The 15904-nt window shown below is 40.0% G+C and overlaps 1 protein-coding gene across 3 annotated transcripts in view; it reads right to left on the bottom strand.

Moving 5' to 3' along the window:
* Nucleotides 1–15904, bottom strand: part of sash1b (SAM and SH3 domain containing 1b) — a 49083-nt gene that overhangs the window by 9940 nt on the left and 23239 nt on the right. For 2 of the 3 annotated variants that reach the window (XM_070842277.1, XM_070842278.1), the window contains exons 2-4: nucleotides 3383–3511; nucleotides 2374–2424; nucleotides 1894–1943 (exon numbers count right to left, since the gene is read on the bottom strand). In XM_070842277.1, the coding sequence (XP_070698378.1) occupies nucleotides 1894–1943; nucleotides 2374–2424; nucleotides 3383–3511 (230 nt within the window). Of the gene's footprint in view, nucleotides 1–1893; nucleotides 1944–2373; nucleotides 2425–3382; nucleotides 3512–6424; nucleotides 6500–15904 lie in introns of those variants that run through there. The other variant, XM_070842279.1, reaches the window with a different exon arrangement.

The following is a 15904-nucleotide window of genomic DNA, read 5'->3' as shown; positions in this document are numbered from 1 at the left end:
TTACATATTTTGGCTTCATAGTGACTGGTAGATATAAAAACGTTTGAAACTGGTCCAGTAGATCACCTCTGCCAGCAGCCGAGAGTGAGCGGTGTATTGACTGTAATGGCTGCAATGTAATCCTTCAGGGCAATTGAAATTCAAAGTACACCCACTAAAAGTCTCAGACAACAGAATTTTGTTGGAAGTGTCTGACAACATTATGGAAAGGATCCCTATAGAGACAGACCTGTAAAATCATTTTTACTTAACCAGAAACAGCCTTTGTATCATGTTATTCAAACCCCCCAGTGTTCATTGAAACAAAACTCAGTAATTTTACATAGAAGAACTCAGGAGTCACTCACAGGTCTACTGCTGCCTTGATTGGTTAGATTCTTTCTGTTATTGTATTTTAAAGATATTTTGTGGGGTCCAGACAAACCCTTTTAACCACCAATTTCACGCAATGACAAACACTAACTGATTGAGACTCCCATGTAAAATTACTATTTTTGTCAATGCAGTCTGGTACCACCAGACCATCTATCTCTGTAGGGATCCTTTTCCTAATGTTGTTTGTCACTTCAAATAACAATCTGAACATGTTAATGGCAAAAACAAGCACCTTTAGTGGACCTACTTTGATCTGACGCAACTGCCCACAGTCAATTAAAGCTCAAAATAAATGAAAATATCATAGCTATCATTTAAGCAGCTATTAAACCACCTAGAAAATGTAATTGCTGTCATTTACTGTGTTTCAAGAATCTTGAATATTGCCCAAAACTATCTTGATTAACAGTAGAAATATCCATCGATTGTCAAAACACATTAATTTTCTTCAATAGGATCAGTTGATTTTTATACCAATCAACACAGACGACCCATATTTAGAATATTTAGGCATGAAAAGCAATAATTTCAAATTTATTAGTGTGGCTGTAACGGTCTCAAAGGGCTTCACATGTTCTCATTTAGCACAGGACACAATGACATTAACACAGACCATACACTATGATAAGAACAAGACCATTTCCCTTAAAACCTCTTGAATATTAGAAATGTGTGCCCACTATGAACAAACAGTTCAATCTTAATTTAAAGGGGAATCAAACGGAAAATACGCAGATTAAGTAATTAAATCATCATAATCAGATATCTAAACAGCCATCAGCCTCTTCCACCATTATTATGTGCTCGTCCCACTAGGGGGCATAAGTTTCCATTAAATAATATTTGAATGCATGAGCCATATTAGGAGATTTATCCACTGTGCTCCTCTCCAGGTTCTGAATAATACAGATCTGTTCAAAATTATAATGGCATCCTTAAAAATATGAATATTACTCAGTTTTCAAGGTTCTGACTCTTTAACAGGCTTAATCAAATCAATATGTTGCATTATCATTAGTCATCACCCAATGCCTTCATCATAGTTAGTTTACCAGTGACAAAATGTGACTAATCTGTGAAATCCTTTAAAAGAAACAATAGAAGGAAGGAAGGAAGTTTGAAGGTGATACAAATGCTTCATAAACGTGACTGGAGGGCACCAGGAAGCAGAGGAAAGGCACAAATCCATGGGGTGACAAGGAGATAATACAAGGGGAGTTACAGCAGTTCAGCCTCCAAAAGTGATGGGACAAAGTAAAATGAAAATAATGTCGTCTGTAAAGCCACAGCACTACTCATCATCTGGGCAAAATAACAGTGCCAGCCATATTTAATACTATCCATTATAGCATCTACTAGTGCCTATAATTGTCCCTTGAATCAGATGTATCCTTGTTCTTACTGTTGTTTCACCCCATTGTCAATGCTGCTGGGCCTTTCTGGTGCTAGAACACACATGAAAATACTAAAGTTGTGGATTTCCAATCTCCTTTTAAAAATGATTGGGAATCATTTTACCTTCTCTCAGTCTCTGGAGTGGAGGTGGTGCTGTTGAGCCCAAGGGACTCCTTTAGGTGAGGAAAAAAAAAGAGTGAATTTTAGTACATATAGAGGCAATTCTTCAATTTACTGACTTGTTTTAATGATAATGCTGGAGTTTCAAAAAAAGTTACACTATATCTATTAAGCAACTAGTTAAAATGACCAAAGAGGAATTTCAGGTATTTGTTTATTTGAAATTTCTTGGCAACAAAACCCACATATGCCACTCATGCCATTTAACCATATTTTAGTTTCTATTCCCTAACATTCAAAGGCAGTCTTGAGGCCAGCTCTCCGCATCACAGTCAGGCAATGTTACTTTTTAGAGTGCTTTGGTTTTGCTGAGGGTAATCATGACATGGCAGTTCCACGACCTCTTATCAGCCTGTCTGCTGACGCATATGGGAGGAAGCAGCCTGCTCCTGGGGTCTGACACACTCAGCACTGGACACTCACCTGAATCTGAGTGCGGAGCTGCAGTGATGTGGCCACTGAGTCAACCTTTCCCTGAAACGCACAAGCAGAGGAAGCGGAGGAGTAAATTATAGTGTCATCATAAAACAGAAATAGATATCATATTCAGCTGACCGAATTGGGAAGCCCACATTATGCAATAACACCAATTAATTACCAACAGTTATGTGTCACCTGATTTGACATGTATTTACAAGCTAAATAAAGGTGCAATGCAACAAAAAGGCGTGTTTTCAGCCGTTCTCGAAGATGCAGATAATAGGCTACTGAAGGTTGAGACAAAATAGTGAAAGCATAACTAGAGAACAACATTAACGCAGACACTTGTTTACAAGACACGTTTATTATTTTTTTGCTTAAATGAATGTGGATTTACTTTGTTAAGCTTTGTTGCTCTCGACTCCCTTTTTGTCTGACTATGTGTCAGTACACAAGAGCAGTGGAAAAACCGAAGTCAAATTCATTGTATGTGTTCACATACTTGGCCAATAAAGGCTGGTTCTGATTCTGACTTAATACACATTCAGCAAAGACAAAGACCAACAGGTTAAAGGAATAGTTCACCATCTCAGAAAGTAGGCTTATTCACTTTCTTGTCAAGAGTTAGAAAAGAAAAATCCATACAACTTTCACGTCTGTTGCTAAGGAAGTGCCTACAGCCACCAGCTGGCATGCTTAGATTAGCATTAAGTCTGGAAACAAATGAGATATGAGATGTTCCTTAATCAGTTTTAGGGGATTCTGTCACCTTTTGACAGAACTATGTGAACTGTGTCCTCCTGTGTCCAGTCTTTATGCTCAGCTGCTTTCAATCTTGTTATTTCATCTTCATCTTTTGCATCTCAGCAACAAAGTGAGCATATTTCCAAAAATGTCAAACTAAAAATTAACAAGATGGCAGCAGAAAGAACCTCAATAATTACATTCTGAGATATTATACTTTTTAATGAGCCAAGGTCTTAACAAGAAATTGACTGATAAGGCTGTTTACCATCTCTGCATCTTGCACTACTTTGCGTTTCCGTAGCTCCTCCATCCTTTCACACACGTCACTCAGGGAGGTGCCGTAGTACTGAGAATACTCCTGAGCCAGGTCATCAAGGTTCCCAACAGAGCCATCCTGGAAGAGATAAAGAGGCATTGAAACATCCACATAGATATGTAAACACTGACCACTGTCCTGATTAAAGCCATTGTTTCAGGCTTTAGTACGGTCACCAGCAAAGCAAACAGCCAGGAAACACAGAGATAAAGCACCACGAGTGTAAAAGCATCAGAGACGTCCAGCCTCCACCTTCAGCAGCTTGTTGTCTTCCTACCCCAGTGACCCCTTCCACCTCCTCAGACCTGACCCCCTGGCAAGAGGAAGTGCAGTGTGACGCAGCTAAGGCCTTCACTCAGCTCTCCAACACTCATCAGGAATCTACTCCGAAAGCTACGGGTCAGTCTACCATAAATCACAAGAATCAGATAAACTTTTGTCCTGACACATAGTAAACCCACCTGGATGTAACCCTCTTTTTGTTTCCTACAATTGTTGCTACCTGAAGTTATGTTCCTTTGTCATGTGGGAGGAAGAAGAATAAGATATAAATCATTTCAGAGAATTTTTGCTGAATTTAATGATTTGGTGACCTTTGGGACCAGAATCAACATGTGGGGCTGGTTTCCTCGCCAGAGGAATAACCCTCATTCTAGACTGAAGAGGCACTTTAAACCAGATAACTCAAACTTTCTGTCAATAAAGACACAGTGGATTATTTGGCTCATTTCACTAAAGAAATATACACAAAAATGACAAGCGTGATCCACTTGATAACTTTGCTGATTACATTTTGTTGACTAAATTAAGTGCAAGAGCCTGCAGCTCTGCCTCACCAAGTCCAAAGAATTGTATTCATAGGCAACAAATTTTAATTAGCAAAATAAATGTTTGGAGGAAAGACAATACCGTTTGGACTTTATTTTATATTAGCACAAGAGACAAAGTGTTTGGATTCATATTCAAAGTGTTGAGGTTTTTAGCTGACAATGTTTGTTCTCCATCAATACTTGTGATGATTTGAATATGGTTAAACCAGCAACAACCGCTTTGGCCAGTTGAGTGCAGCGGAAACAAGCTGTAAACACAACACTGATATATCATCACATTATAAAATTGTTACAGCTAATATGTTTCAGCTGGAGTCATGTTTCTGACGATTACAAATATTTGATCCTCTTTCAGCTCTGTTTTGGTCTCCACCAACTCCTGAGGGGAACACGTAGCTTGTTAGCTACAAAATGCATCACCATGTAGCGAGACTCAAGCAAAACAGTGAAGTTTCAGGCAGGAAAAAAAACTAAATTGTGAAAGATGAAATAAAGCTTTGTACAACTGAGGATGATAATTATCTGTGGTTTTCATTACCATCTGTATCATACTGCATGTTCCTGCAGATAATACAGTAAATACTAAAAGATTGCACTATGGGTAACAGCATATAAGAAGATATCATGCTGGATATGAGTCAAGACTGGACAGACAATACAAGCTGTGATAATCCGTTAATAGCCACCCAACATGTCCAAAAACTGTTTCACGCATTATTGTTATTATTATTATCATTATTATTATGCTCCTCTCATGCCATACCCTGAAGGCATGCAAATGTGACTGCTGAAAACAGCACTCTGCAGTGAAAAGCAATACTGTGGGCTCATTTGTCTTGTGGCATGATAGACTGTGACTGGCTCAACTGTCCAGAAAAGAGGGCCATTCATTTGGTAAATGACATGCCCCCGGGTTGAAAATGGCCTGAAAATCTGGCTGCTTTTCCTACAGTCAAGACATGCGGCTGAGGCCGACTGAGAAGCTCTGCACTGTGCCTGGCTGCAGCCGCTCTTCGGCCTCTGACTGCCAGTGATCCACATAAACAGCCTATTGTGACATAGCCAGGCACATGATGTTGCATTGCCCTGAGTGCTTATTAGACATGGAGCATGTATACATGTATGTAAACACAGCTTAAGCATACAGAAAACCAGAAAGCCCACTGACCTAAATGTTAAATCAAAACAACTTTTGTGCTGAAAACATTTATCAAATGTCAGTTAAGGGAAAATATGTGCTTTAGATTTCCCTCTGTCTCTAAATTAATGGTCTCTAAGCCAAAATTGCTGCATGAGACATCAACCACAGAGGCTTGAAAAGGAGAGTGCGGTGTCACATTTCTCCAGCGCTCAGCATCTCATAGGCAGACAAAAGATCCACGTGCCCCCAGGGCTCAGAGTGCCTAATGAGTGTTTTTACAGTTCCTCTGTCTTGTCTCACCCTTTTATTCAAACCTGGGTCACAAAGTATCAAAAAATTATTTGTATTACTTTATCCTGCTTTGAACCAGAGATGTTGAAGGACATGCTTGCTTCAGACCAAGAGTATGAATTTAGACCATAATTTTCTATGAAAGACAACTTCTAAGAAATAATAAGTGTCCTGAGAGATTTAACTCCATTTGGACATACAGTAGAATACCACATCTGACTGATGCAGCAGAGCAACATTTTTTGCTAAACAAGGCTTAGTGAAACCAAACCGACTAAAAAGTGTGTTTATATCCCATTTGACATCCTTATTTCCTACAAATGTATCCCACGTTAAATAAATAACTCCAGAAATCCTATCAAACACATATACTTGCTATAGTTTTATCCTTTATCTGTCAGTCAGTCCAAAAACTTAGCTTTAATCAAATGTCACTGTAACATTTTAGTTCAGCAGAGAATTTCATGTTAACATCAATGACTGTGAAAGACTATTGTAGATGCCTTAAACGGTTCATTGAGTGATGTTTCAAAAGATCACGAGAGCAAGCACTGACTTGTTTGAGCCTTTTCTGCTAAATGAAAGTCTTCATTAACACACTAAAGCACCAATAACCTCACAGGGAAAGATGCACAAACCAGGTGCCTTTTTCCCCGCAGTGAATCTGTAGGAAACTCACAGCTCTAACCATAGGACCACATTCCAGTGCAAACACAAAAATACACTCACCACAAACGGGCATCTGGCTGCCAACAGTAGCTACCCAGCACTAGCTGCTTTTCAGTTCCACCGCTCTGCTGTGAGTGAACGGCACCGTTTGGAAACTTAACTCAGTTCAGTGAGTAGAGGACAATACATCCTGAAGTAAGGGGAGGGGTGTTCGGCACGCATAAATCAGAGGGAGTTTGGTTGAAGGGGAGGTTGGGGGAGTTGCAACCACATGTGACACTGGGTGGGGCGCTCTACTCTCTCCAGCTGCAGCCCACAGGGACTGGCTGACTCACATGTTCAAATAAACCACCACCTCTTGGTGTGTGAGAAAGTGCCTGCATGTGTATGTCTGCAGTGGAGTTAGAGGGATGTGGCAGGCTTTGTAAGAAGTGTGGAATATTTTTCAGATATGTCTCCCTCTGCTGTTGGAGGTTTTTCTCTGATCAGTATTTAAATATGGGATGACATTTTTAGGTCTTTGAATTGGTATACAATTAAATAAAATGTGCAATTATGTTTTTTGATGAATGAATGAGTCATTCATTTAAAAGGGTAACCTGTGGAAGTTTCTTGTAAACTGTTTACATTTAGTATTTCTTAGAAAATTGCACGGTGTGTATCCTTGAGGTCTAACAAACATGATAAATGCATTTCTTTCCACATACAAGATTTTCTTCAATTGTTTGAATTGAATTCTTTTTTTACATCCGTTTTTTCCTTCATCGCTACCTTTGCAGGTGCATAGCAACACTGCTTCTTCTTGTGATGCTGTCGACTGTCAACTGTCGATCAGTGAAAATTTTGAATTGCCTTGCCTGGAGCACACATGTCCTCCTCTGAGCCAGGTTCTGTCTGCAGTTTCTTCCTGTTAAAGGGGGGTAACCTTTACATTGTCTCCTTGTACTTGCTCATGTGCTGATTCTAGAAAACTTGATTTTGAATTCTTGAATCACTCAGTCTCTCTTAAGCCGGGCTTACACTATGGGAGTTTTAGGTGGTTGTATCCCTGATTCAGCCCTCCTGACAATCAGAGGAGAAATCTAGTACCTTGTACCAATGTCAGCTCATAGCATCTGGCAATGTGAGAGGTTTACAGATCCAGTCTATAACCTCCACATCTGCTCACAGACACATCGGGGCCATCTGATACTTTCAAACATTCCAGATATTTAGGATTTGAAAACGGAATAAGAATGTTAGTGATTTCTGTGCTGGACCACAGTGGCCAATAACAAAGTCCCGGCATAGCTGATGGTATCACCAAGCAAGGGTAAACATCCCAGCCACTGAGGCCAACATTTGCTAGCACACTACTGGTGACAGACATTAAAACTGTCTCACCTCTAGTTCTTGCTGATGAACAGACAGTCTGTGTTGACCGCATCTCTCTGATCGTCTTTTCACTCAGACTCATTGAGCCTTCTGCTTTTATTTCTCACTACAAAACATTAACAAGATGCAACACGTCAATCTCCGCTTTGTTTACATCTGCTTTCCCATGAGATCACGTGAGGTCATCCATTGCTCCCTCCGGCAAGATAATCTTAATTATATCCTTTGTTATTTGTTATTATTTGTTATGAATTGGCGCTATACAAATAAACTGATTAACTAAAGATTGAGTGTGCTTGCCTGACAAACAACACAAGGATTCACTTGTGAAAACACTCTTCAATAGCAGTACTACTGTTAATAGGGTCATCCTGCCAGAAGGAACTGCTAATCTATTTTAAGGAATCTCATTAGTTTGGTGTTTAAAATAGTTTTTTAGTCCCAAAAACACAGCTCTAAAATATATACATTAGCACATTATTGTGATCACATCGCAATTTGTCAGTCCTATCTGTAGGTCTTTATCACTGAATGGTTGACAAAATATTTAAAAAAAAAAAAAAGGATAACACACAAATAAACATGGGTTTACAAAAGAGCATCAGTGAAATTACACTTTCACTGACATGAGGGGCTTACTCGCTCCCATCTGTCTGATCCCCATCATTCATAAAAATAGACTACTACAAACAAGGACGTCTACTGCACATAATCAAGACAAACATGCCTGGTAGTTAATCGGGCTTTAAGCGCCTTTCAAACCTTTTCAACAGCAGCAGCAGTCTGAGCACCAGCAGGTGGCAGCAGATAGTAACTCAAAATCAAAATCTTTCAGTTACTTATGATGTGTCATTAAGAGAGAGCTGGATGTAATGAGAGTGAGTTGTAAAGAGAAATAAATTAGACACATCAATCTAAACAAAGAATGCCCATGCACTAATAAAACAGTAAAGATGCAACTGAGCCTTGCAGTAGAAATGTGAGCAGATCAAGAAAAAGCTTATGGCTGTAATGTGTCTACACATCAACAAAGGCATCTTTACGTGACCGTAAGGCATTAAGAGGCAGGATGGTGACCTCATTTGCACATAGCATTAGTAAGTGAGATTAAGTGTGGAGAAATAACCCTCAGCATCTTTGTCTAATCGTGACCCCACTGCCTCTAATCTTCATCTTCAGTAACAGACCACTGACTCCAGAGCAGTGAGCAGCAACAGCAGGAGGTAACAATACCAGTGTCAGATCTGCAGCAGGAGGCTGCAGATTATGCTGAGCTGCAGATGGATGGTGGAGATGGTGGAGGGCTATGTTCTGCACATGGTGCCAAAGGGCCGAGGCAGCTCATGCCAGAAAGGGCAGTTTTCCGCCTGGCTACACTGCGGCGGGCTGCTCGTCACCTCGGAGCACAGGAGGAGCTGGAGGATGCGATTCTTCCCTGTCAGCCAGCTCCTTTCCTATCACTGTTAAATCTCCTGATTCTGGCCGTGCCGACCTGGAGGGCCTGAGCACTCATCTGAGCTTTGATCCCTGCAGAGATCACTCTCTGTTCCAGGGAAAAACAATTCATGGGCCTGTGGAAGCACAGATTATCACAACCACGGCACATAAACACAACACAAACTCTAGAGCTCAGGAAAAACCTTTTATGACATCAATCTTTGTTGAGTGATTGTATGTTACACTTAATTCAGTTTAGTCAGTTTGGATGGGTTACTTAAGGTCATTTTCTCAAACCAAGAAAAGCCATGAAATCAGTCTGAAGGTCAGCAAAACTGAAATCACAAGACTGTCACATGCTCTGCCTTTTATTTAAAAGTACAATCAAACCAAGCTCCAATTTTCTCAGCTGTCACATGCTCATGGATATGCTAGCCATTGGCTTAGCCAAGGTAGCCTGTTACCCTGGTTACCCTTTACTGTCTCTGCCATCTGAATCACGAACGGAATACCAATAACACTGACTGAGTGCAATACCAATATCAAAGTATGCGCCGTTATCTCCGTGGTGAAACTATATTGCCTCCCTCTCTGTGATGGTTGCCTTTGAGTCCAGCAAAGCTGTTAGTAACATCTATAAACACATTTGATGTCTGCTGTGGTCAAACAGCGCTCCAAACCAGTTCTGAGGGAGAAAAATATACGGCAGTTAAAAAGTATGAAAGCACCAAGCCATGAGCCCCAAAACTAAGGCACACACCTAATCAGGAATTGTGTCTACCATTACAAACCTAATTGATGTATATACTGTATATGTGTATCTGCTGTATGTATGGGCATGCCAGTGAGTCGTGCTCCTGTTCCTACAGTCAGTGGATTCTGAAATGTTTTCATGAGATGAAGTGGTAAAATGAATACGTGCGAGTCTGTGTGTGAATTACTGCTGTTGGAGAACACTCAAGGGCCCAGTTGAGATCGACAGCCCTGGGGCCCCTAACAGAGAAAGGGGATCAGCGGAATAGCTTAACCATTCATGTCTGAGTGGTAAGTGGATTTTGACAACTCCCAAATGAGGGTTTGATGAGAAGGGTTGCACTGTGACATGCACGCTGTCACTCACAGACACACACACTGCATATTGAATACCTGATCTGATCTCGTTTGAACTGCATTAACAAGGTCTGCAGTACGGCTCTGCTCCCACTTTTCATTGCGTCAGTCACCCAGCAAATATCTCTCACTGCTGACAGAGACAAAGACCAGCTTCACGGCAAAGGAGATTTCTCAGTCTGAATGACGGCTAGACAGAGCAGAAATGGGAATACAAACAGGTTTTCACATTGAAAAAAGGTGATGGTTAACAATTCCGACTCCAGGATCATTAATTTAGAGACAAAGTTTTCAAAAGGCAAATTAAAAGCTACATTGTTGTCTTCTGGCACGGTAAGAAATAAAAGGTTCATGACACTAAGGGAAACCAGCCAGGGGTCCAGATTAAAACAGGATGCAAGTGAAACTCTAAAGAAGATTAAGAGGGCAGACAGGAGGCACAGAATGAACCTTTTGTCTACAGCACTAAATCTAGCAGGGAATTTTAAACATTAGCTGAAAACAGATTTGCAGGAAACTATAGTCTTCAAAAAGCCCTCATCTATAAAATGCAGCAGATTCCAATTTGGTAATATCTATGTATCTATCACTACAAAAGCACCCCGTGGATTGTTTGAGATCCTTGCTTTTTTTGCAGCAGCTTCTGGATTGTCCCTGTTCTTTGGAGCATGATTAATTCAGCAGCGCAGAAATCAAATAGAGAAGCGTCCCTTTTAAATTTCAGTTAAATCACATGCATAAAAATTCTGTGTGTATTAAATCCCCTCTGGATTTCAGTGTGTTTTTGTAGTGTGGGCAGCCTGAAGATTGTTCCCATTCTTTTGAGCATGTTTAATTCAGTGGTGCTGAAAACACATATGGAGACCTCCCTTTAAAATTCAACACAATTCACACCTAGAGAGGCCATGTTTTCCTCTGTGGTGAAAGGCTCTGTGAATGGTACTGGGTTTGTAGTGAAGCAGCCTGTGGATTGTTCGTACCCCTTGGACCATGTTTGATTCAGAGGTGCTGAAATCATTTCATCTGCCCCTCACCCACTTGCTGGGGTAATTACGCTTGTGCGTCTTTGCTGTGAGCCCCTGAGACACTACTGCCAGCTCGCACAACCTCCTGCTGCATTATCAGCATGGCAGCTCAACCCTTACAAGACCACAACATCCACTGGTCCTCCTGGGAGACGCAATGCAGGAGTCAAGGGCAGCTGTCAATCATGCAACATAAGATCATGGGGCCCCAGAATGAGGTCATTCTACATGGTGTGAAAAACAAGTGAATTGGTCCAATCCGTAAAGAAAATACCCTCTGGATGTTTCTCTTTTGAAACTTTCCATGGGAAAAACATGCTGAGGAGCTGTTTACTGGTGCCAGTATTTGAACTTCATTCAGAGAGAGTAGTGGAGACGCCAGACTGCATCTTAACTCAGCAGTAACCCATGTTGTTCAGACATAGACAGACAGACATTTGAACTATATTTTCTGAGGGCACAACAAAAACTGTTACCTCACTATGGGAATTGCTGAGATCTAACTAACATGTTTCTGACAACACTTGCTTGTTTCGTCAAGCTAAAGCCAGCATCTCTGAATGTTTCAAGTGCATCTACACTGTGTTAAGTCTGGCAGAGAGCCCTGCTCACTGATTCCACATGCCCTTTTTGACAACCGCAGACATCCCAACAGACCTGATGACAACCACTCCTGTCCAACTGAATTTGCCTCTTCTTCTAAACCTCTCAGATGTTCCTCCTCCTCCTCCATCATTCCAAGGACATCCAGCTTACAGCCACTACATCCATTAATGGATACTAACCGCAGCTAGCCAAGCATGCTCTGACATCATAAGAATTGCATGAGGATCTACAGTATAATGAACCTCAAACTCCATTTTCAGTTCCACATTCAGGTCTCACTTTCAGTGTTTAACATCTCGTCTTTGACAGATGACAGCCTTGATCTCCTTATTGTAATGGAGCTATTAAACCTTGATCAGTTAAGACTTAAACATTCCTCCCTGTACTCCAATTACTGGCTAACAGTACCAAAATGCTGATATATAATTTGTTGTGAATACTTGTATATTTTTCTCACTTAGAAAAATTATTTCTTAAAGATACAATGTTCCAAAAATCAATAAAGCTATATGATGATCAGTGGCCCTCATTGATGTTTAATGTCTATCAAAATCAGCATTCGCTTGTAAAATCCTGTCACTCACAATAAAATATGCCCTTCGTCTGTTCAAAAATTAATGGGATAAATTTAGAACTATAGGTTTCACTGGGAGGAATTTCATTACAACTTTGCATCAAATAAATGCCCAGTTGCCTTTGTTGTTATTGTGGTATCCCTACTTTCAAACTTTATAGCGGAACTACTTTTTTCCTATTTTACGATCTGCATTTAGAGAGATCTGAGTGCCCATATTGTAAAAATATCATACAAGCTTTAATAATGCAGAATGCTTAAACCGTATTAAGTCAAGCATAAGCACTTAGGAATAAAAAATTCAATAATTCAATTCATGCATTATAAACCATCTCCCTGCAGTATGCTATACAATTCACACAATACATATATTGTGGCTCCAAAGGCGATTTAATTTAATTGATACAATAAATTAGTCTTCCCCCAATGACTAATATACAAACTAATGAAAAGAGCTCCAATTTTAGATTTCAGTGTTAAAATAATATATCATTAAAAGCACTAATAAAATAATGCACCTTGGTGTTCTTACAGTGCCAAACACTTCATCACCATATCACCATAAGAACTTTATCAGATAATCTTTAGACACATGAAATCTATTGGGACTTCAGGTCGAAAGCTCATCCAAATCTGGTCCTCATCCTCTCAGAGGGATATGGCGCTTCAATGGCCCACAGATCGTTTTGATTGAAATTCTCTACCATTCAGCCCAGTCTTTTGTCATCACAGGCTACCCGTTTCTTAAATCACTGCCGCCTCCCTACCTCAGTCTTTTGCTCTCCTTATTCGTAAACCCTTAGTTTTTCTCATCTCTTCTGTCCCACTTTCCTCTCCTTTATTTGTATTACCTCTCTCTCTTTAGGCCTAAGCTCCTTTCTTCAGTATTGTCACCCAGTCTGCCTTCCACTCCAGTCTGATGCCTCCATTTGTCTGATGATGCATTAAAAGAGGCATTATACTGTATTATACCATAAATCCCATTCTCAGAGGTTCTAAATTACATTTGGGTATTGAATGGGGATAATAAAAATAGATGATTCATCTACTGGCATAAACTGGTTTAATAAAGGCATTTCTTCTCCAGAGGTGAAACAAAGGCCATGACAAGGTTAGGAAGAGATGAGACAAGAGAGTAACAAGGAGAAATGCTAAGTGGTGAGTCCACATAATGGGCAATAGTTCCTACTGCACGGATGGGCAAGTTTTCAGAAGAATAAGATAAATCTAAATAATAATGTAGCAGAAAAACCAAACTCTTGACTAGGGGTTTTATTGAATCATTAGTTGATGGTATGCGACAGGCATCAGGACATAGATCATGTGTTAGAAAGTATTTTGAAATTTAGGAGTGCCACTGGACTGTGAACATTGTATTCTAAAGTGTTATAAATTCTTAGAGAGTCCATATCATATCATGTGAAAGATACCACATCGCAATTTCTTAGCCAATTAGGCAGGATTATATCTTTAAAATTATTTAAATTTCATCTTTCAAATCACTTGAAAATATTAACATTGCACCCTGTGTCCCAGCTATGACAACCATTATCTTTTCCTAAACGTAGTAGCTTTTGTTACTTCCTTGAAGGATATGGTCAGCATATCAGGAAATACATTTATGGTTTCTTTAGAAAGTACTGACAAATCACGGTTCATCATGGTTTGTTGACATTGTGGTAGGACACTACACCAATAAAATACTGTCACAGTTATTAGGCTATTTCCTCATCTAAAATTGCCTAAAAATGGCAGCGTATTGTGGCATAAAACAGTTAAGATTGACACCAAATAATCATTTTGTATCTAGTGGACTGCTCCCTCCCAGTGCTCCAGGCTAAAACCTTCACACAAATCTTGCAGCGTAATACCATACAGTATGAGACACAACTAACAATTATTTTCATTGTCACGTCACTGTGTTTGAATTAAAAATACCACTTAAAATGTCCTACATCCCGAGGTGATTCATTACCATGGATTTCTTTATGTGACAGTCCAACCCAAAGTCAAACCAGAAGATGTTCAGTGCACTGTGAAATATGACGAACATTTGGAACCAGTGAATGTTGAAAATTGACTAAAAATGTGATTGATTTTCAGAATAGCTGAGGATTCATTTTCTGTTGATTGACAAATTGTTCTCATCCTTAATTAAGGCTGCAGTGATTAGTCAGAGAACTGCTTCCAGTTGGGAACCGGCTCCGAATTGCCCTATTCTTCAGAATCATATCTTATCGACTCCTTTTATGGATGTTGACAGTTGGGCATTGCGAAACAATGACTTCAAAGTCATGCTTTATGCAACAGCATAGATGCACGAGTCATGGCGGAGAGAAAGAAATGGTCCACAGCGTGGCTTCATCCCATGAAGACAGATGACGGCAGTTATAGATACAATTTCTGTAAAATTATAATTTCAAGTCAGGTGTTTCAGAATTTAGATATGGCCGTGTGTACGGTGGGCATGGCAAGTGATGCAGTGGGAGAAGAGAGAGCGAGTGGCAGAGAAAGTGATGGTGAATATAAATGGAGTGCAGCAGGAAATGTACAGTTTATTAACTGTAAAGGTTGTCGCTTCCCAAGAACAGTGTAAAGCTCCATTGTGTTTAGGCAGGAAGATGAGCAGAAAAGGCTAACCGTGGAAACACCAGCAATAAACTGAAGAATCTCCCAATACAACATGGGCTTAAATTCCAGGAATACTATGTTTGACACTCTAAACACAACTGGCACTGCCTCCCAGCTGAGCAGCATGTCAGTTACTGAGGGCAAATTTCCTGTGTTATAACATCAGCACCACTCATGCAGGCTTAGCAGATATTTTTTTGACAAGGAAAACCTAAATGAAAAAGAATGCCGTCAGGACAGACAAGACAGGAGGACGTCAGACAGACAAACTTGTGTAGGCCTGCTTTTTACCCCAAACAGGAATCTATAAGAGAATCGAGGGAATCACATTGTTAAGCAGAATCGATGATGGCACTGGTATCAATAAAATCTCATCAATACTAATTCCTATATCTAATTTGAATAAAACCTATTAACTTTGACTAATGAGACTGTTCTAGATAACAGAACTGACACTGTCACCAAATAGCCTAGAAAAAAAGTTTTGTAACCAATAAAAATATTGTCAGTAATTTTTCTGGGGAAATATTTTGCATGTAATCTTACAATCAGGTTGTAGACAACAGCCTCATTTGAATGCAGACTCAGATGTGTTCACATGATCGCCTGAGCAGCAGTTGACAGCGGAATAATGTGTGGAGGGATCTAAATAACCCTGGTGGATGAGTCAGTTTGTTTACCACTGAAATTGGCCATGCACTAGCCGTATGATCCTGCTCACCCTCCACAGAGAGACAGAACTAGCTCATGTACGCCACAATGTTTTTTTTAATATACTCTGTG

The sequence above is a fragment of the Pempheris klunzingeri genome, chromosome 13, assembly GCF_042242105.1.
Source record: "Pempheris klunzingeri isolate RE-2024b chromosome 13, fPemKlu1.hap1, whole genome shotgun sequence".
In the NCBI taxonomy this organism is placed as follows: domain Eukaryota; kingdom Metazoa; phylum Chordata; class Actinopteri; order Acropomatiformes; family Pempheridae; genus Pempheris; species Pempheris klunzingeri.
This window is presented reverse-complemented; position numbering and strand designations above follow the sequence as displayed.